Here is a 22,137-nt window from a genome sequence, read left to right as displayed (position 1 = left end):
GGATCCCACCTGGCGGGCATTTTTTCTCCACATTCTTTCTTTCTTTCCAGATTCCTTATCTGTTTCAATGACCTACCCTACCACATCCTCCCCTTTGCTTACCGAGGTTTTCTTGACTGCCAACTCTTATTTCTATATATATATATATATATATATATATATATATATATATATATATATATATATATATATATATATATATATATATATATATATATATATATATGCACGAGAGAGTAGGCACACGTATGAAAGCGATGATTGATCTAACGTTTCGACCGGGGTCCGGTCTTCGTCACAGTGACTCGACGAAGACCGGACCCCAATCGAAACGTTAGTTCAATCATCGTTTTCATACGTGTGTCTGCTCTCTCGTGTATTATTGAAACCAAATCCCGGATCGCATATAGTCTGGAAGCATAAAAAGTCCCACACAGCGCAAAAAATAAGGGAAGTAGAGACAGAGACACACGAGAAAGACATTAAAAATAAAAATAAAAGGTTACTGACGTTCCAGGAAGAGGGATTCCTTTCTTCAGAGCACAGAATCAGTTGGTTTCCGGGTTATATAATAGAGAAAATGTAGCAAGGGCGAGGGCACGGCAAGGGAAGCGAAAGTTTGTACAATGCGATCATGGCTGGTGGGCAGCAAAAGAATGAGAGAAGTGGAAGAGGGAGGGAAACAAAATAAAAAATCTAAAAAGGTTAACAGGAACCCACAGTCACGCGGTACGAATATTAGAAAAAAGAGCCAAACAAGATAATAAACAACCAGGCAAAAAAAAAAAAAACAAGGTAATTCCCCCTCTTCCCCCATGGCAACAGGGGTGAAAGAGGGGTCAAAACAAGATATGCCCATGCACGTGATTGACATCGGCAGAAAAATCAGTCACGAGGAATGAAGAAGGTCCAAAGAAGATAAGCCCACACACACAAAGGGCGAACATCTGCCCATACACACCCGTTCTAAGATCAGGGTCAGGTGAGTGAAACATGAGACACTTGGCTTCAGTTGGTGGGAGGCAAGGGTGGCGCCCAAAAGCAGTAGGACAGGCAGTTTCGACAGGAAATGAGTGTACATTGGTATACAAAGAGCAGAAAAAAGACACGGTCAAACAAGTCATGAAAAGAAAGAAAACAGAAGGCAGGTGCACGCGTATGACGCGGCAAAGGGCGGTATGCATCTGGCCGGCTCATGATACCAGTTCAGGGAACGGCGAGGCAGTCAACAACGAATTTTTGAAAACAGCAATAAAAAAAGGGGAGGGGAAAGCAATCACACACGATCGCGTGCACAAATTGATTACAAAGTGAGAGTGTCAAAGCTAACAATAGTACCGCAGCCTTCTACCCAGAACATAATTTCCAGTCTTGCTTGTCAAATTTGGTTTAGTGAAGCCATTGTGCTAAAAAACGCGGTGCTAGCACGATACTATAACCACCTACGGTTGGTTGCCAACTGATGGGAAAATATTATCGAAGGAAAGAAATGAACAGGAATAACACTAGATTGAGAAATGCATCTGAAATTTTATTCGGGGGAAAGACACGTCAATTTCTAATAACTTTCATTGATGCCAAACGACGCTGACTTAAGCTTATGGATGAGGTAGGACTCATGAACCTCGCGATCGTGATGCGGTTTAAAACTAAATGCAAGAGTTGTGGCCTTCAGTTGTTCAAAAGAATGACCAGGAGTGTTAACATGCTTTGACAGAGACAAAGAAGGGCAGGTTTATGCATGAGAGTGGTTATTGTTAAACCTCAAACGAAAGGGTGTTTCAGTCTGGCCGATGTATTGTTTCGTGCAGAGGGGGCATTCCAGCAGATATACGACGTTGGCGGAATCACAGTTAAAGTTCCCTTTTACATTAATAATAGTTTGAAGCTATGCGGGTTGCGAGCTGTGTGGTGGTCATTTGCGGGCATACCTTATACCGTGGTTTGTTACAGGGCATGCAACCAATAGTCTGTGGTCGGCTGATGCTGGATTTGGTGAGAACGTCGCCCAAATTTTGGCTGCGTCTATAAAAAACGCGTGGCGGCTCGGGAAATATTCTTTTTAGGCGTTCACTTCGTTAATAATATTGTGATGTTTCCTTAGTATGGATGCAACTTTCGGAGGAGAGGCCGAATGGGTCACAACGGGGTTTGTTTGTGGATTGGGTTTTGGAGATTTTTTAGGGAGAATGTCGCTGCGGTTCAACTGGTTAGCTCGTGTAATCGCGTCATCGATGACCTGCTCTGGGTATTTTTTATTCAAGCGCGCGGTTTTAAGTTCTCTGTAGCTAGAATCGAAATCCGCCTGGCTTGTGCAGATTCGACTAAAACGGTGAGATGGACTATAAGGTATTGCAGCCTTTCAGTGCCTGACATGGCTGCTGTGGAAGTGGAAATACTGGCGCGTGTCCGTAGGTTTTCTATAGAGATTAGTCTGAAGTCTTCCCTGACAAGCTGCGACAGTAACATCCAGGAAGTTTATGCTGTGCGTACAGTAGAAATGAGAGAGGGAGATAGCAGGATGCGCAAGGTTGAAAGCCTCAATAAACGCAAGAAGTTCCATTTTACCGTGCTTCCATATCATGAATCTACCATCTTATACCTTTTGTAGCACAATGGCTTCAAATTTCGGGTTGCGAGGAAGTTTGATTCTAGACATTCCATAAAGATATCCGCGTAGTTTGGCCCGATTTTGGTTCCCATTGACGTTCCTCTGACTTGCACGTAATTCACACCATCAAACTCAAAATTGTTAAGCTCAAGGATAAGGTGAAGGAAAGTTTCAAGGGTGAGAGAATCGATAGGTTTGTCACCCGCCGACCACTCATACGCACATGATACAGCGGTGATCCCATCGGCATGCGGAATGTTAGTGTATAGCGACACGACATGTAGGGTAACAAGTAAACAGTGGTTGAGGATTTCCATCTTCATGATATCCGAGAGAAAATGATTTGTATCATTAATGAAGGATGGAAAGCTGGGGGGAATGTCGCGAATGAAAGAGTCGACATAGCGCGAGAGGTTCTCGGTGACAGTACCAATGCCAGAGACAATGGGGTGACCTGGGTTGTTATTTTTATGAATCTTAGGAAGAAGGTAGAATCTAGCGGCTACTGGGCTTAAGGGGATAAGAGAACGACCAGTTGTTTCAGTTATTTCCTGATTTTGAACAAGCTCAATGAGTTTTTCTTTGACAATTAGCTTATAATCATTAGTGGGATCACTAGGGAGTACTTTGTAGAACGCAGATTCTGATAGTTGTCTATGAGCCTCGTTGACATAGTCAGCTTTGTCGAGGATCATGATGGCGCCTCCTTTATCGGCCGGTTTGATTACTATTTCGGGGCAACCTGCGAGTTCCTCCAGGGCTTTCTTTTCCTTGTTTGTGATGTTACAGCGGAAAAGGGATTTGCTTTTGGTATGCTGCTCGTACATCGCGATGAACGGCTTTAATGTACATGTCGAGGCATGTATCGCGCTGCGTGGGAGGGGTCCAGTGCTTATTGCAAGGCAATGCGGTTCGGGCTTAGTCTGTTGGAGGACGGTCATGAAAGTACTCTCGCAGGCTCATATTTCTGGCGAAGTTGTCTAAGTCCTTAAAAAGTTGAAATTCGTTGAAACCGCCAGTTGCCGGGCAAAAATTCAGACCTTTTGACAAGGCGCTCATCTGATCTGGTGACAGGGTAAGGCTAGAGAGGTTCATCTCATTTCCAGTGAGATTTTTGTTAGCTTTGATAGCCTGGGGAGAGCTGACAAAAGGGGGATAAAAATTTGGGTTTGCGTTGGCAGACCAACTAGTATCGTCGCTAATGTGAGATGGTGAATGGTCAGTATTTGGTGCGTTAATCGCGTTAAAGGGGCGATTTTTATGTGCATTTCCAGATAATGGACAGCCATTAGTAGTGGGGCTAACTTTATTCTTACGGGTGTAGTGATTGCTAGGAATATTATCTCGGGAAAATTTACGGACTCTTGTATCGGATATGGAGGATGCCTTTTTGGATTCGTAGCTGCGTAGATGGCCTGATTCTCTTTCGCTTAGCTCCTTACTAAGAATTTCCTCTTCCTGGTGGAGGGAATGGGACATAGTCTCGTAGTGATTTAGAATTATCTGCGTTAATTGCAAGGATGCGTTGTCTAGTACCTGTTGCCACTTCCTCATGTTGGATGGGGAGAGTTGGGCAGTTGCAGCTCTCAGCCTACCTCTCAAACCCAATGGAGCTACCGCGGCATACAGATATTGTGAAAGTGCGGAAACGTGCAATTGGGAACGTATGCGTTTTTCAGTAATCTTTCTTAATTTTAAGAACCGTTTTAGGTAGGAGGCTGCATTACCGGGTTTTCTGAGTCCTAGTCAGTTTGTCGGCGCAGAAGACACTTTCTTGCGAAGGTTGTACGGGGCATGGGCTGACTTCGTGGCGTCCGAAGGCAGTGAAATTGGTTGCTGGCGTTCTCTAGTGTCTCGGTTGTGGTTGGGGCTCCGGTGGCCGCTGTAGATCCCGAGGGCGGGCGCGGCAGGCTCTGGGCGCGGCGCACTATCGGGGTTGGGCTGCAGGTGATGCGTCGGTGCTCCGTGGCCGTGGCCTCAGGAGCACGTTCGGGTGGCAGGCTGCGGCAGGCATCCGGATACTCCGGGTGTAGGTCCCTGGCGCTCAGCCGAAGGTCCGTGGCCACGGTGGTCACGGGGACATGCGAGGCTGGCCGATTGGCCCCTGTTTCCGTGGACGTCATGGAGGGCGTTGGTCTAGAGAGGAGCAGAGGCAGCGGTAGGAAGTTAATGTCGTATGAGGACACTGCGGGAGCTTGGTTGGCGGTACATGCGACCTCGCGCCATCCAGGAGGGTTGCAGCGGTGTATGCAAGAGAGAGAGATTGAATTTCACAGAGGCGCTACCACGGAAGACGTACCGTAGCTGAGTGTTGCACTCAGTAAACCCGGTGTGGCGCCGCCGAGGTGCCACCCTGAGAGACAACGGCGATGACTCGTCTGGTCCGGTAGGCACTGCACGGTCACCACTTAAGCAACGGGGTGGAGCGAAGCGGGGGGAGGGGGTGAGAGGTCACCGCCATCGTGCTTTGAACACACATCTGACGTTCAGCTTCGCACGCCTTCGTTGTATCAGTAGCTTCTTGACGTAGTTTGAATGAGTCAAGGACATAAGGCGCGTTCGTAGCACTCGCTCCTGTCTCGGTTTTGTAGCGCAGTGGGAAGAGCGCCGCGTACCTCCCGTTGCGGCCAGAGAGTCGTGGCATCAAAACCGGGCGCCGCTAACTATTTCTTTTTTTTATAGTGTAGGGGGACAGGTGCGGACAACGGACGGACGCCGGACATAGCCCCGAGCAAGAGATGCTTTGCTCCTAATACTTTGTGTAATCGCAAGTTTTACGGAAATAAATTTGGTTTAATCTACCACCTAAAATCGTCGTTTAGGAGCTGGTGGTGGATATCTGAAAAGTGCAAAACTACGTGATGTCTCATTAAAATTACGTATATAACTGTAAATATTTACAAATGGTTATGGGTATGATGTTGCAAAGGAGCTTACGACGCCATAGAAGTAAAAAAGTGGGGCTTGAAATGGGCTTAGAAGAAGTCCGCCGAAAGTTTTTGAAGTAATAAATTTCGTGGTGTGCTTCCCCAGATGACATGGGGCACTTAAGTAAATTTAATATGCTGACCTCACGTTCCCCTATTTAGGGTTTACATGGGACAGCTGGTACATTTTCCTATCGGCAAAAGTTTGTCAACATAAGGTAGGTCTCGGCAATAAAGCTACATTCGCACTCCATAGCTTGAATAGACAGTTTTTCAAAATATGGTGAGGAACAGCGCAGTCTCGAAGCAGCCGCCCATGGGTCCTTAACGGCTCCTCCTATTCAGTTGAACACAAACCTACCCACTTCGCGAACTTTCAATGTGAACCATTCTTTGTCAGTAAAATATGCTGTTTTGCTAGTTGGTGCATATTGCTTCAAGAAAAAGAGCGCTAAAAAGCACTGCACGAAAAAAAAAAAACGAGAACGACGAGAGAGAGGTGCTTTGTCAGTCGAAGAAAAAAGAACGACGTGACAGACTTTTTTGTCAATCGGTCATGCCAATTTTAAAGAGCAATAATTGGTGGCTCGCTGTCTGGCTCTTACCAGAATTTGACTTGAACCGCTCATAACAGCAGTCGATAGCGTGAGCAGCGATACCCACATACATACACGCATACTCAATCCCCCCCCCCCCCCCCACTCCGCACACATACACAGGCAGGTATTCTCAATTTTATTGTAATAATGCCCTCCCGTGTAGCAGGAGATCTGGGTGATTAAAAACCACACTAATGCTGTGCGAAATCCTCCAAAACAATCATTGCTTGCACTTGAAAGCGACAATCGGAGAGAAATTCTGCTTGTAATTTCATCACAAGGACCAGTTTTAGCGGAAGACACCAAACTTACTGTAGCTTCAGTTGCACGCCTGGACGTAATCAGGACTATGAAGTACGTGAAAAGTTTAGTCGTATAGTTTTGGGCTAGATGTTTCTAAGGAATAAGGTGTGGGTCATGGGAGAATAGTACTCAATCACACCCATCATTTCGCTTGAGTAATCATGTAATAAATTGTATCATACCCTTCCAGACGTCGGGAAAATGAATTCTATATCGACGAGCGAACAATCGTTCATCCTGAAGTGCTTACCGCCCGCGATGAAAACGTGCCGCAAACGCTCAATATTCACGGATATTTTTTCTCTGCGTTTGGAAAAAGTATCGGTGCTTGCGTCCACTGTTTCAATTCGACGGGTAACCCTGGACAGCGTTTTTCACAGCTACGTAAGGTGTTTTAACCATTTGGCTATCGTACGCTGTTCGTAAATCCTTACATTTATCTCAGTGTTTTTTTTTTGTTTTTAGGTAAATGGCGTGCATATCGAGCGTCACTTTTATCGCAACACTGAACATGGTGCATCTTTTTAGTGGAGCCTGCCAAAGACAGGGTTTATCTTGTCGTAATACGCGCATTTAATACGCGTATTTAAAAGCACTCTCGGACAGTGGTTTCAATGGCGATGTCTTTTAAAGTACTGATTTCTCACATACTCAATGCACGGAATCGTAAACGCAACACATAGAATCGCTCCTGTAGAGAGCATGGAGAGGCATTCTACTGGGAGCATCTTGCACAAAGTATACAAGATAGTAGCGGATAAAGGCGGTTACGATTTGGTTACCAACCCAGGTACACAGGGTAGTATACCTTTTTCTTTCCTGTTATGCCTACCCTAAGTGTACACTATTTTACCTAATCTGTATACCATAGTAGGATTCCAAATTAATTTTCGCAGCTACGCGGACGTCTGTTTTCATAATGTGTCTCCGTGAAACCATGGGCAGCACGGTAATGAGGGCGCCGAGAAATGTGGAAGTGCAAGCATTTACTGTTATTCACATATCACAGCGGTAAAATAACTGCACCGGTATGGTAAGATTGAAAGCAGGGCTGGTTTATTTTAAAGCACATCATCCTGGTTCTTGCCCACATATCTAGCGTGTATTTGGGCTTGCTCAGGTTGATATTTTTCATGTGGTAGTATGCAGGCCTGCTTTGTAGGAGGTCAATTCGTATTGATACACTGAATTCAGCAATTGCTTTCTATCTACATTCAAACCTGGTCAAAAACCGAGTAGTCTAATCGCTAACTATATATATTCGCGTTTGCCACGGTCGCAATGAAATAATTGAGATCGTCGCATATGCGCTTTTATTTCTCAACTGGGTAAAATACATGTTTATCCAGTGCTCTGAAGTGTCAGCCAAGTATAGCATTCGCCTTATAGACAGAAGATTTGTGTAATGCGCATCCATCCCACAACACTGCCCATTTTTTTCTTGGAGTATAGGGCAAGGCATACGATGCTCTAGCCCTAGTTTATTATCAATATGCAGGGTATGGGGACGCATGTTATCCGCCTGCGGAGGTTGGGAATGGTGTCCAGTCGCCACAGTGGGCAGACTTCCGTGCAGACGAGGAGTCCCTTGAGGTCGGAACATGACCTCCAGGGCCAAGTACTTTGCGAAGGCTCCCGCTTCTCCCGTCCCTCTCTCTCCGCAGCTAGCTGTTCAGTTGCTTTGGTTTACTCACCCTTCGAACAGCGTGTGTGCATTACAGCACTCTAGATGAGGTTTGTACACAGCGCCGCCAACGACGCCGGATTGTGGGGGAAACGCGAGAGAAAAACATTTCTGCGGCTCTTTTTATAATTTTTAAGTAAGACATTTGTGTGGTGGAAAATGTATTATGAATATATCATTCTACTTCGAACGGTGCTGCATGTAGAAACTCGAAATTAACCTGCAACAGCCAATAGCACAGCTACCCCTTAATTAACGTAATTACGGCGCTGCATAACTAGGGATTTTGAAGAAAGCGTGTTTTGTTTTCCTGCATCTTTCTCAGCGATGTACGAGCTTACCGCTTCGCGTTCACGCGAAATATTTGGATCGGGTATTCCTGGCACTGCAAAATAAAGGTCCCGAAGCTTATTGGCACTGCTCAAAAAGTGTTGCAGAGTTCTCTAAAGGCAATAGCCTGCATTGCATTACACAGGCTCAAAACGTTGATCGCGCACTCGTTTGCACCGCGCGCAGTCAATCGTGTTTTGTTTCATGAGTGTGCGTCCTTTAACGAAACAAAAACAGCTTCGCCGGTTAATTCGTACAACGGGAATGGTTCGGCCCACCTGTTATTTTTCCTCGCGAGAGTGCAAGTGACAGGATATATATTTCATATCTGTATAAAAGATTACGAACACTAATGATTATTAAAATCCATCTACCCCGGCAAACCCAGTGGGTGCCCGATATTAGTCTTATGTGCTCGATTTCTTTGCAAACATCAGGCAAAAGCGGTCGCGCTAAGTGCTCTGCCTACATTAGACTCATGTCCTCATAGCAGTGACACAAGTCGGCGCTTAAGAGCTGTGCCTGCATGCCAGTCTCACGTATGAGCCGCAGGAATGAAATTGGCATGGGTTGACCGTGAGTTATCTCCTACGCACGCGCCCTCTCGCGACTTCCTGCTGAAGTATATAATGATCACAGATTAGCGGACACTTTCAGAGAACTCGTCAGCAGCACAACTCCCTTTATCCAAGGATGACGTCAACGGAATAGCCACAACTTTTGGATGGCGCATGCAATTGCAGCACTGGCGGAACCCGGACCTACAGTACGCCCCCCTTTACGCTCTCGACCCGCAGTGTACGTTTCGTATACCTCACGTGTTATCGAGGCAAACAGAGTGTGCTATACATCGCCTGCGCCTCAAACTAGCCTTTCCCAAAAGCTTTCTTAACAAAATCGGTCTGATAGCATCACCTTTGTGTCCGCTTTGCGGTGTACGAGAAGACACTGAACACCTGTTCTGTGTTTGTGCACGCTTCAACTTGGCGCGAACGACAGCACGAAGTTTATTACGGGCGATAACTCTCGGATGAAGAAATTTTTAGGCCCCTGGAACAGCGAAGGCAGTGGGGTGCGAGGTTTTAAAGCTCTTGTGCGTTTTCTCACAGACTCTGGGTTCGACTCCAGCCTGTGACTGCCTCTGCCTTTTCTTGTTTTTTTATGTGTGTGTGCGTGTGTCCGTCTGGTGGAGTTTCTTTCGTTTTGTCTTTTCTTATTTGTGTTATTGATGTAAGCATATAACCCTCATCACATCTTCACCAGCCATCTGACGTAGCAAGCCCAGCATTACGCAGGGCTGACCTCTTCGGTCTCATTAAAGAACTTTCTCTCTCTCTCTCTCTCTCTCACCAGGATTTGACTGAAATAAAGGTCCAAACATTATCAATTTGAAGGCTTTCTCTTTGCTACTCGGCCGTTCTTTTCAGGAAACCGAATTTGCTGATTAGTTTCACATTTCGGTAGCGACATATCCTGGTATTGAATATGAATGAAAATGGCACGATATATAGGATTAATCAGGTGCTTTACACGCGCGTTCATCATATCTAGCCGGAGTTGGATGCGCAAGGCAGAGCCATCGGAGCATATCGAAGCGTTTATCTCGCAACGCGAACAGCGCCCGTCAGCTTCAGATTCGAAAAGGCGTCCCGTTGTTGTCGTTCTCAGACACCCGCGAAACGATCAGGGTGACAGCATACGCCCCCCGCCTCTGCACGGGTTTTGCCATGGCCCATGGCAGCCACGACTTCGTACTACAGTCTAGTCCACTTATAACAATATCCAAGTGCCAAGAAAATACCATCCTTATAACCGAGAGTTGTTATAAGCGGGTTGCAAAATAAAAAGACGGAACAGAGCTCAAAACATTTTATTCGCATGCCAGCAAGGTCATACTAGTACTAATTTGCGGAAAAAAAGCCACAGTCGGTCACCTTTGTTTTTGCCGCGTGTTAAGCTAGCGCAAATCTTTTCTAAGAGCACCTATAGGTGCTTCACCTAGCTGAGGTAAGTGTCCTTGGCGGAAACAAAGTCCCCGGGGGACTGTGTCACGCATTGGGCCTCCTGCGAAGACACTACCTGAATAGGCTTCACAACCGCGTTATTAGAAACATCACTGTTGCACTTTTGCTGCGCAATATAACCGGATTCAATCGTTATATCCGATATCGGGGCACTGGAGCATTGTAATAAGCGGTTTATTTTACCATAGAAAGAATACAAAAGTTGATGGTGCCATAGATGTTCATCGTTATATCCGATATATTGTTATAAACGGTATCGTTATAAGTGGACTCTACTGTAGTCGGATATTCAGAGTACCTTGACAGGAGGCCGCTGAGTTTCGTGGAGCCTATTCCAGCCGCCTTAATATGCCGTGCGTGTGGCAGTATTCCAAGGCTGACGTATTATCTCTTGTGTGGGAACACCTTATGCGAACCATGCTACGAGAGCTGCGTTACCTCGTCTGGGTGTGCCGCTCCACTGGACGGCGATGTTTCAGCCGCAGATGTCAGCAGTAAAAAATATCCAGCGGAAAACCTTCTACGACGAAAGGTGAGGCATGAACAGGGGAGGGATTTACAACTCACTGTTCGGAGATAGGTAGGCGTGCCTTAAATATTAACTTGAACGAATTTTTGAGCAGCATATGTGCATTAGGCGGTAGTGTTTACAGTTATCCCTCTACGGTTCTGTGTATACTAGGCGGTATCGTGAACCTTCTCGTTCTCCTTTCCCATTTTGTGGGTGGTGCATTTGTACGTGTTCAGATGAAGCAGCTGCCGGGTTTCGCCAGTTATGAGGATGTGGGTAAAGGGGTGGAGTTTACAAATGGTAACATAACTTTTACCATATATCCTACTGCGTGGTGTTGCATAAGTCTGAAATATGCACAGTCGGCTGGAAGTAAAAAGCGAGCATTGGGCCACGGAGCTTCTCTTAAAGCTAACCTTTCGTCGTCTCACTGACATCGTCTGTAGTCCACCCGAGCGCACTACAGAGAAGCCAACTTTCGCTGATGATGGTGGTAATTGTGGGCGAAGTTAAGAAGCCCTCCCCTAAAGGTTGATGGGTAACAAAGGGAGGGGGACGCAGGCGTGCGGCGGTGCGACTTATATTGGCCTAACCACATTTTTTCAATGAACGTCGACAGCGTTTACCACGGATTTACGTGCGATCAGAATGGCATTGCACTACATGCCGTCATGTGGTTAGATGCCGGAAGTTATGCCTAAAGTGTCATTTTGAGGTTTAAGACGCTAGGCCTAACGTCACATTTTGAAGTGTAATACCTTGAACCGGCACACACTCGAAAAAGAACTCAATCCCGTAAACCCAAATGTTAGGCCAATGGAGTGCATATCCTAGAGTTGCTGCGTTTATTCTAAAAAAAATGGGCGCACGCCCCCAAAGTATCACATACTCGCATTTTAGGATTGGTCAACGGTCTCTTACTTTGTTAAATGCTGAATTATGCACCACGAAATAAGTTACTCAGCCAAAAATCACGCTCCCCTCCGTCTAACGAAGACGATGAATGAACCCGATGTTTTTTTTATTCGTGGGAAATCACATTCCCAAGGTTGACGGTAAAAAGTTCAAAGTGCGGACGGGTCAAGTGGAAAGCTGAAGGCGTGGAAAACCAAACTCAGACTACAACAAAGAAATTGCTGACGAGAAAACTTCGCGTTCAACTATCGTCGCGGTTAGACGGAGCGACGCATGGTTATTTTTATTATCGCCTCCATGCGCCACACTACTGTATATACTAGCGGCTGCGTCACTGCGTCTTTGTCTTCGTGCCCACGAAAAATCCGCCGAGGTTCACAGCGTAGAGCCATTAAAAGGATAAATCTACTAGCGATACTCGGCTTGCTTTCAAGTGCCGGCTGATTCCTTATCAGTAACCGGTTATGTGGACAGGCCGGCGTTTTAACGTATTATCGTCATAAGATGGAAGATATTGCCGAGAACAATAGGAAATAAATAATCGGGGTGCCGACACTTTTGTCCAATTGAGGCTGGGGTTTGGGCTAGTTTGCTATAGATCGTTCGAACAAACAACGCAAGGACCCGGATGACAGAACGGAAAAAATGCCGTACAAACGCTGACTAGCAACTGGGCGTACTTTATTGCGTTCTGAAATATATACGAAAACACATGCGACGTCATACCTTTACGAGCAATCAAAAAAGAAGACAAGGAAAAGGACAGGATAAGGAAACCGGTAAAAAATGAACAATGCACACAGCACTGAGAGAAACACTATGATACTGCTATCTCCGACATGATCCGACTAATTAGTCACGTTCCTTTTGTAGCAATTTAACCGAGGGCTGACTGACGTACGTGTCACCCATTTTCGCTATCGTGAAGGCCTCAAAAAAAAAGGGGGGCGACACGTGCGTCAGTCAGTCCTCGGTTAAATTGCTAAAGAAGGAACGTGACTAATTAGTCGGATCATGTCGGAGGTAGCAGCATCAAAGTGTTTCCCTCAGTGCTGTGTGCATGCTGTGTACTCACCCCCCCCCCCTCATCACTCACTCATGAGTGGTGAGGGGGGGGGGTGTGAGTGCACTCGTCAGTGAGCCTGTCGATCTATGCTACTACTGCATTGGAAGAATTGGCCACTTGTACCCGAGAAATTCGTCATTGCACGGTTAATTACGTCCTTATCTATCGTTCATTGCCGGCGGCAAAAAGGTTTTCCTGTATAGGGCCATCTACTATTGACACAAAAGAGCAGATAAAAGGAAAACGTTCTGAAAATAATACATACACTGTACAGTTCAAATGGCCTATTCTGTTTGCGAAGATAAGCCACGTTATAGGGATTCACCCATTCAGAACGTACAGATAGTTCTCCAGTGACGCTTTATGGTGCGGCGCTTGTTCGCCTTCACCACGTTGACGCTGCTCAGCTTGCACCGCTTTTCCGCCCCTTGCCACTGTTGCCTCTTGAGCTGTGCATCACGAGTAGGTCGCTGCGCACACGCTGTGATACATTCTCCATCGCCTCTTTTCCCTTACTTCCAACTCCTCTTCAACCTGGTATTTTTATGTATGACAACGGGGATGCGCACAAGTAGATTGCTACGGACACGTAACCATCCGATTTTCCTTTCCCCTGGCCACATTAAGTTCCGCTTCGAAAGTTCACGCAAAGGTGCAAACCAGGTTCACCAGGTCTTTGCCATTTGAATTCCCAGTACGAAAACCAGCATCATCAATTCAGCTTAAAAAGCTGTAGTAATGGGAGGTTTTGGTTGAGAATTGCTAGTCTGCTTGCAATACTTCTGACGAAAGTGAAACAATTTTCCGGGAAGATGGTGACGATCGAATAAACTCTGGCCCCAGAACGCTCTGGGCACTTTGTGACGTGCACTTCCACGTAAAGGAAAACAGAACGAAATAAGACAGAGTAAAGCCAGCCTAAAAGGAGTGAAGGCATCCTTTGGCGTCAAACAAAAGATTTGAAGGCTACGAATCCCACGATCTTTCAGTTAAAATTAGCCATCATACAGACTTTAGTGCCCCTATCAATTGTCCCTCTTGCGGTACTACTTTAGTAATTTGCATCTAAACCCCAAAAAGCGATACCTACCAAACCTAATGCAGTCGGTCAACCTGCGTGGTGAAAACCTGTCCTACATAACGAAACACGCCAAGGTGCAGCGCGCACACAAAACGTGCCACTCGGTGGCCGGAACGCAATGTAAGGGCCACTTCGACTCCTAAATGTATCCGGGTAACCAATCGTGAGCTTTGAAGCCGAGTCATGTTAGCTTCGCTTTTGACTTACAGCCCGGTACTACCAATAGCGCACCTGCCATTGAACATTAAATCTGCAAAAAGCGCTCACCACGTCGTTTTCTTCCTTTGCACTGTTCCTCCTGCCTTCTTCACGTAGGCGCGCTGGTGGAACAAAGCCAACGGCTGCGGTGTTGTCCTTCCAGCTTCGCTGGTCGCCGACCACGTTCGCCACGATCGCCAGCATCACCTGACCCGCTGCCCCACGTGCTCGGCGGTGGTGCTCAGCCGTGACGTGTGCGCACACCTGAAATCCCGATGTACAGCACTTGTACTGCGCGCTGCGCCTGAAGCACAACCTAGGCCGAATGGTGAGGAAAGGACACATTTGGAAGTTTTGGAAAAAAAAAAAAAACATTGAGCAGCGAGTACGCGGTCTAGATGGTCAGCTTGACCAACTTTCATGGGATACAAGGTCGCTGAGCGACAAACTCGTTGAGCTTTGCCTCAACGAAAACTATTTGAAAGAAACACGAACAGAACTAGTTGGAACAGCCTCAGTTCAAGTTCTACAACGTTTGGCTCGATGTGAAGCTGAGATGAAAGCCCTGCTTGAGTGCCAAAAAAAGTTAGAAGAATGAGTAGGCGAACTAGATAATAAAGTCGATCAACATTCCTTGGACAGTGGCTCGCGAAGGGAAAAACTCATTGAACTTTTCCGCAAGATTGAACATTTAAAACATGCGCAAACTAAAGAGCTTGGGACAGTGTCTGATCGCAACGTAGCTGACAAACGCATTTTACTCAGAACAGCGCGAATCCTTCATGACCACCATAACGTCAGTACTGAAATCACTTCCAACAACCCCGAAGGTCAGTCAAAGAGTTATGAGGGGATATGCGGCTCTCAAAAAAAAAAAAAAAAAAAAACACTGAAAAAGCGTTGGACTCAGAGAAGATGTGGCATGGGATATCTACTGCGGTACTTTCTGTCCTGGGGAATCGAATTCCACAAAGTGGGTGAGAGCGTTTGTCTTTATTTTTGCGTTCGACTTCACGAGCGTGAAGAAGACGAATTTCTTGACTGGCCCTTTACGAGAGAAATGAAGTTCAGCATCATTAACCTGAAAACGCGACAAGAACGGGTGGTCTGCGCGACGCCAGATGTGTCTGGGGAAGACAGGATGTTCTATTGTAGACCAATAGGAGACAGCAATGCTCGTGTGTGTTTTCCTTTTACCAGGGTTGACTGTAGCGACATAGAAGATGATGGTTATGTTAAGAACGATCTGTTGCTTGTAAGGCTCGAAGTGGCCATGTGATTGTGTTTAAACAGGAACGGTTGCTTAACGAATCCTGCTTTTACGAAATAACTTGCACGTATACAAAGTAATTTTCCCAATTATTCGCACATTTCTTACGGTTATGTGTTCACCATACGTTCTCATAGGTAGTACGGCAGAAACACCTATCGGCGTAAATAATGTGTGCTGTAAACACTAATCCTGCTCTCCATGAGAATAAATATACCTCGAAAAGGCTGGCTCCCCTTAATTTTGTACTAATGATCTCTTCTCTCAGGTGTTATTTATTCTGCTTCACAAACATGCAGGAAAATTACCGATGCCTGCAAGATATATACGAACTTTTGATCGCAGTGTGTTTCTCGATCAAAAATGAAAATTCCAGGATAGTATTGGCAATAAAAGCAGGGTCGAGTTTCGGAACCCAAACTATAGGGTCTTCGTTTGACCACGCTTGAAAGAGGACAGCGTTTTATGGACTGGGTGAGGAATGATATTGTACTCTCTGTGTGCGCATATTTCTGACCACCTTATTGTAAACAAAAGAGTAATTCTGTGGAAGTGCAAAATCATGGTTTGACTAGCGAAGTTACGGCGAGTAGTACGTCCGCGTGGGCTTGTGGGTGTGTACTACGTATATTCTGCAAACAACCACTGTTATACCTTTTCACGGTGCAATGTGGTGCAACCGAGCAATGGGAGGCTGAGGGCTCGGAGAGCATGCATATTAAACGTTCAAAGTAGCGAAAAAATTCCCTGCAGTAAATTGGGCTATATTCGCCGAGCCGCCACGAGCCCAGAAGCACGGAATGCGTTGATCATTAGTTAACATGGACGTATAGTGATTGACATTAACATTGGTTAACTGTTTTCGGCTCTGTAGCGTAGTAAGCTGTATTAGTGCCATCGATCACTTCACCTGCAGGTCCCTACCCCCATTAACAACAAATGTTGGGGCTACTTGAAGGACGCAAAGCGCTAGCTGTGCTGACGTTTTTTAATGGCCTGTGAAAACTAAACCATAGAGGAAGGTTACATTCAAATAGAGTATAGCGCATATAAATATTATGCGCACAAAAGATATTGCCCATGTGGGTTTCGGTCCTTCGTGTGAAACTTTTGAATGCGCGCAATAAATTATGAAGGCAGGTGGTATAAAAACTACGTAAAGTATTTCCCAAATTTCTTGTCAAACTGCGTGTGGAAAAAAAAAACAAACAAATTTCCACGAAATTGCCAGTAAGGTTTCCGGCTGCGCCTATGTTTCTCCTAGGTGATTTTAACTTCTCTAATGTTTCGTCGTTTCCCCCTTTTCCAACAATATCCAAAACTTCTGCTGACAGTGCTGCCTTTCTTGACGTGTGTTCAGACTAACCTTACCCAGCTGGTTAATGCTCCAACCCGCATTACCTTGTCTACCTCCACAGTTCTAGACATAGTGCTGACCACGCATCCCGACTTAATTAAATACCTATCAGTTATTCCGGGCGTAAGCGACCATCTAGCTATTCATTTTAACATGATTAAAACAACTAAAAGAAGTGATAGCTCAAAAGTTTTTAGGGACTACAAAAGATACTACAAAAATTATGTTTCAATCAATAATGAGCTTCAGGTTTTCCTAAACGATTACCTTTCGAATTTTCTGGAAAGATCCAAGCAATAAAACTGGAATTTGTTCAAGCAGGAGGTAGCAGAACTTACCAATCGTTATATTCCACTCCGCAGAATTAGGCAAAACGCAAAGTCCCCTTGGTTCACGCTTACACTAAAACGACTACTCAACAAAAAGAAACGAATTTTTCGAAGGGCAAAGCTAACTAACAACGCGGAAAGGTGGTCCGCTTATCTTCACGCAGCTGACGAGTACGCTCGCGCATTATCTGTCGCAAAAGAAACTATTATCAACAAACGCTTCCCTCCCTGCTTGCAACTAACCCACGGAAAGTTTGGCAGACGATTAGCGGAAAGGAAATAAAGGCGATAGAAATAATCCATGATGATAACAGCCGTGTACCAAAAGAAGCGTGTTGCGTCATTTTAAGCTCTGTGTTTTCATCGTGCTTTGTTAAATCTGCAGCCCTTTCTTTTCCGGACACCCCCCTCACCACTTTGTTCCAATGGAACCACTTATATTTGACTGTTCTGGCACACGAAAATTGATCGAAAACATGAAATTAGCCAGCGCTCCAGGTGAAGACGGTATCTGTGCAATGTTTTTGCATAATACCTCTGTTTACTCATCTGTAATTTTATGTAAGCTTTTCACGCAGTCTTTGGAATGTCATTCCCTTCCGGGCGACTGGAAAGCGGGAAAGGTGGTTCCTCTTCACAAATCAGGTGACGTTCATAACCCCCCCAATTACAGGCCCATATCGTTAACAAGTATACCGTGTAAGCTCATGGAACACGTCATCTATTCCCACATAATCACTTTTTTAGAAAACAACTCCTTCCTTAGTGATCACCAGCATGAATTCAGGAAAAAGTACTCGTGTGAGACCCAACTTCTCTGCTTTACTAATGACCTATTTCTTGCCATTGATGCTTCTTCCCTTGTTGACTGTATTTTCCTCGGCTTTGCTAAAGCTTTTGACACTGTATGCCATAAACTACTACTGCTAAAACTAAGCAAACTTAATCTTGATGCGAACATATTAAAATGGATTGAATGCTTTCTAACAGACCGCTCCCAATTTGTAACGGCTAATGAATCCAACTCCCCCCTCTCACCCGTAACCTCTGGCGTCCCACAAGGATCTGTTCTTGGCCCACTACTCTTCCTAATTTACACTAACGACTTGCCACATAACATAGTATAAAGCTTTTCGCCGATGATTGTGTTATTTACCGCGAAATTAAAACCCCTTCTTACCACCTTGCCCTTCAGTGTGACTTAGACAATGTTTCATCCTGGTGCGATACTTGGCTAAATGTGATACTAAATGCAAGATAATGAGAGTTTCCCGTCGAACATGCAATATTTCTACTAACTACGTACTTAATAATTCCCCCCTTACTAAAGTTAGCACTTACAAGTACCTTGGCGTTACAATTTCTGGCAACCTTTCCTGGCAGACTCACATTGACGTTATTATAAACAGTGCTAACCGAACTCTTGGTTACTTGCGCCGTAACTTCTCCCTTGCCCCGATGGAACTGAAACTTCTTCTCTATAAAACATTAGTGCGACCTAAGCTCGAATATTCATCATCTGTATGGGATCCACGCGTAAACGTTCATATCAGTAGCCTCGCAGCAATTCAAAATCGTGCGCTGCTGAGCACGAGGTCGCGGGTTCGATTCCCGGCCGCGGCGGCCGCTTTTGTGATGGAGGCGAAAAGCAAAAACGCCCGTGTGTACGAGATTTCGGCGCACGTTAAAGATCCCCAGGTGGTCAAAATTAATCCGGAGCCCTCCACTACGGCGCGCCTCATCGCCTGCGTTGCGTCGGCGCGTTAAACCCTACAATCAATCAATCAATTCAAAATCGCGCCGCTCGCTTCATTTTGTACAACTATTCCCGTACAGCAAGCGTAACTCATATGAAGTCAACCTTAAATCTACCTAGCCTATCACTTCGCCGCAAAATCTCGCGCCTGTGCCTCTTCCACAAGTTGTACCATACCATGCCCTCACTGAGTAACTCTTTTTTTGCCGCCATCCTACTTTTCATCCCGCAGCGATCACCACTTCAAAGTTGGAATTCCAAGCAGCCGTACAAACCTTAATTTTAATTCCTTCGTGCCCACAACAAGCTCAGACCGGAATCACCTTCCCGCTTCCATCGCATCAATCACTGACCCTGCCAACTTCAAGAGTACCATGAACGCATACCCTTTTTAAACATGCTCCATTTGTTTGTACAGATTGTTATTTTGTTTTTTCACCACTCCTCTCTGTAGCGCCTTGTGCATTGCGAGTAAATAAATGAAATGAAATGAAATGAAACACATTGCATTATGAGCAATGAAAGCGTCAACAGCAGAACTACTTCGAAACAAGAGAAAAGAACTAAGCACTGCATCTTGACGCAGAAAACCGGGCCGCAGGAATGCCGAATCACGAAAGTGCAACGAGCACACCGCAGCTGCCCCGGCGTCTTATCAAGTAGACATGGGTTTCTACAGAAGTTCACTCAGCATTCACGCCTGCAATTTCCTGGTTGCATTATTAGGCAAGTGTCGCAACAGATAAGTAAAAAGAGGAAAAAGGGATCAATTCAAACGAAAGCGACGGCAGCATGTAGAAGCACATAGCAGGAAAGATCTGGCAGCAGCGCAGCACGGAGCAGCACAACACAGTACTGCGATGGAAATAATGCTTGCGCATACAAGTGCGGGAAGCTTACTACAAGTGTTGTAATGCAATAGAGAAGACACTGAGATAGACAACTAAAGCGACTCGTTTAATTTCGAGTGTTACTACGCTGAGAAGTCCTAGAGTAATTGACACCACTTGCTCCGAGCCAGCCTGAGGTGAAATCAAGAGATAGCTGTGACATAACAAAGCTTTAGACCCATTTTTTTCGCAGCACCACCACGTCCCCTTACACAACCCCCGTGCACGTATTAACAGTACTATAGTTTCGCGTTACCTGTGGAAATGAGAGGAAAATGGTGCAGTAAAACGCTAGGCGTACGGGAGTTGCTGTTGCAACCTTTTGCAGCACATCGTTTCCGTATGTACCGAGGAAAGCGCTGCGGTCCAACCATTGGTAGCATCACGGAGCTCCGTGGGTAGCATCGTCCCGTAGTTCACCGTGCCCGCCGGGCACGGTACTAAACGTGTTCACCGACGATACAACGCACCTCGCAAGACCACGCACAGCAAAAATTAAGAGCACACCAAATTAACAAGGAAGAACGAATGCAAATGCGCACCACCAAAACACGCGAGGGGCGTTTCCCAGCAGACGAACTTTAGGAGCACCTTTACGAACACTACAAGGACTGCATCACAGAGCAATGACATGCGCCATTCTTCAGAGGGCGCTACAAAAAAGGTTTTTGAGAGTGAACAACATTTTCATAAATTATTTGCACATTGGGCCTAAATAAATGTGATTCAGAAATAAATGTCGTTGGTAAAATATAAATGTTGTTTTGTTGTAGAACAAAACTTGGTTTTTTGTTACTAGTGTATGCTCCCTCCTCACCTAGTCGCGCTTCAATCGCCACTCCCATAAGCCCCCATGCTGATGCGCTGGCAATAGGTTCCGAACCGCTTTTCGCCTGAAGCTTCGCTACCATTTATATTTACCTTGCGCCCACCGTCTCTGCACGCTATTGAACATGGCTCAAAGTAGGCAGGAGTTCGCACTCGTCGGGTATTCGGAATACCTCGAAAGGAGGCCCCTGAAGTTCTTGGATTCCATTCCTGCGTCCAGGATCTGCAGTGCGTGTGGCAACATCCCGAGACGGACGTTTATGCTTCTATGTGGCCACAGCTTCTGCGAACCGTGCTACGAGAGCTGCGCGACGACTTCGGAGTCTGTCTGTCCACTAGACGGGGATATTTGTGGCCGAGACGACGTCAGCACCAAAGAGTACCCGGCCGAGCAGCTACTGAGGAGAAAGGTGAGGCATTAAGGGGGCAGATCTACCGCTTATTGTTAGGGAGATAGCATGGCTTCTTCATCTAGCTGAACGAGGAATTTCAGCGGACCGTACATCATCTGTCGTCTGTCACGCCCACCTGCTTCCACATTTTCACTACGCTTCTAAGAGTAGTCAAAAGGCGCCTGCGGGTAAACGTGAGATCATGCCGTACAGGCGGGGACTTAATATTCCGGACCACACGAACGCGTGGCAAAAGCCACCGATGCGCAACCTGGAGGCTAGGCGCCTGTTGTCGAGACCGGCGCGGCGCGCATCCGCGTCCTTTCTAGTCGCAGGCACGCTGATTTTCTCGCTTCCTGCATCCTTAGTGCGATGGTGACTGAAGCACTGAAGAGCGACGCTTTGTAGCATTCTCTTCATGATACATTTGCGGCCTAAGGTGATGATTACGCCGGCTTCGGCGCAAATGCTCTTCGCATCCTGATAAATGCTTGCGAGTAATGTTTTGTGTGGCATTTTTTGTGCTTTATCGTTTTTACACGATGACACTAGCGGCTTCCGAATCGCAGGGTGCCGTGCTATCGACAACGAAATGCCGGCGAGATGATTCGCGATGATTCACCCTTTCTATTTTGTATGCCACTGGACCACTGTACTTGCGTTTCAGCAGGCTTTCCGCTTCCGATAAAGAAGGAATTTAGTAAGGTTTGTAAAATACACTATCTGTTTTTTGTTGTTGTTGTATACTTGCTTACTTCAAATTTACCCAATAAGATACTGCTATATATTTCCTGTTCGCTCTGCCCTTCGTTATTTATCAAAATGGCACCTAGGGTTCCTACCGAAGAACGCCGTCAGATTATTTGCTTAAGGCCTGCCGAATTTATTTGGCATAAGGAACAGGTCTTCAATCACTGCAGCGACAATCAGCTTGTCCTTCTCTTCTGTTTTCGACATTGCCCTTCAGCTCTGCTGGCCATTTGCAATCCGGCGTTCTTAATTCCTCTAGGAATTACTTGCTCGGCCAACAGCGTCCCTCAACCTATTTACCTCTGAGGAATGCCTT

The 22,137-nt window shown here is 45.9% G+C and overlaps 1 protein-coding gene across 1 annotated transcript in view; it reads right to left on the bottom strand.

Annotated features, from left to right (window-relative positions):
- Nucleotides 1-14,573, bottom strand: part of LOC144137988 (uncharacterized) — a 36,662-nt gene extending 22,089 nt beyond the window's left edge. Inside the window, exon 1 of the mRNA XM_077670019.1 lies at nucleotides 14,319-14,573. Coding sequence (XP_077526145.1) covers nucleotides 14,319-14,453 — 135 coding nt within the window. The 5' untranslated portion in view covers nucleotides 14,454-14,573. The remainder of the gene's footprint in view (nucleotides 1-14,318) is intronic.
- Nucleotides 14,574-22,137: the final 7,564 nt, after the last annotated feature.

This window comes from Haemaphysalis longicornis, unplaced genomic scaffold (genome assembly GCF_048455015.1).
Source record: "Haemaphysalis longicornis isolate Haplotype H1 unplaced genomic scaffold, Haemaphysalis longicornis Haplotype H1 scaffold_5, whole genome shotgun sequence".
Lineage (NCBI taxonomy): Eukaryota > Metazoa > Arthropoda > Arachnida > Ixodida > Ixodidae > Haemaphysalis > Haemaphysalis longicornis.
Note: the sequence above shows the minus strand (reverse complement) of the source record. Positions and strands in the feature narration are given on the sequence as shown.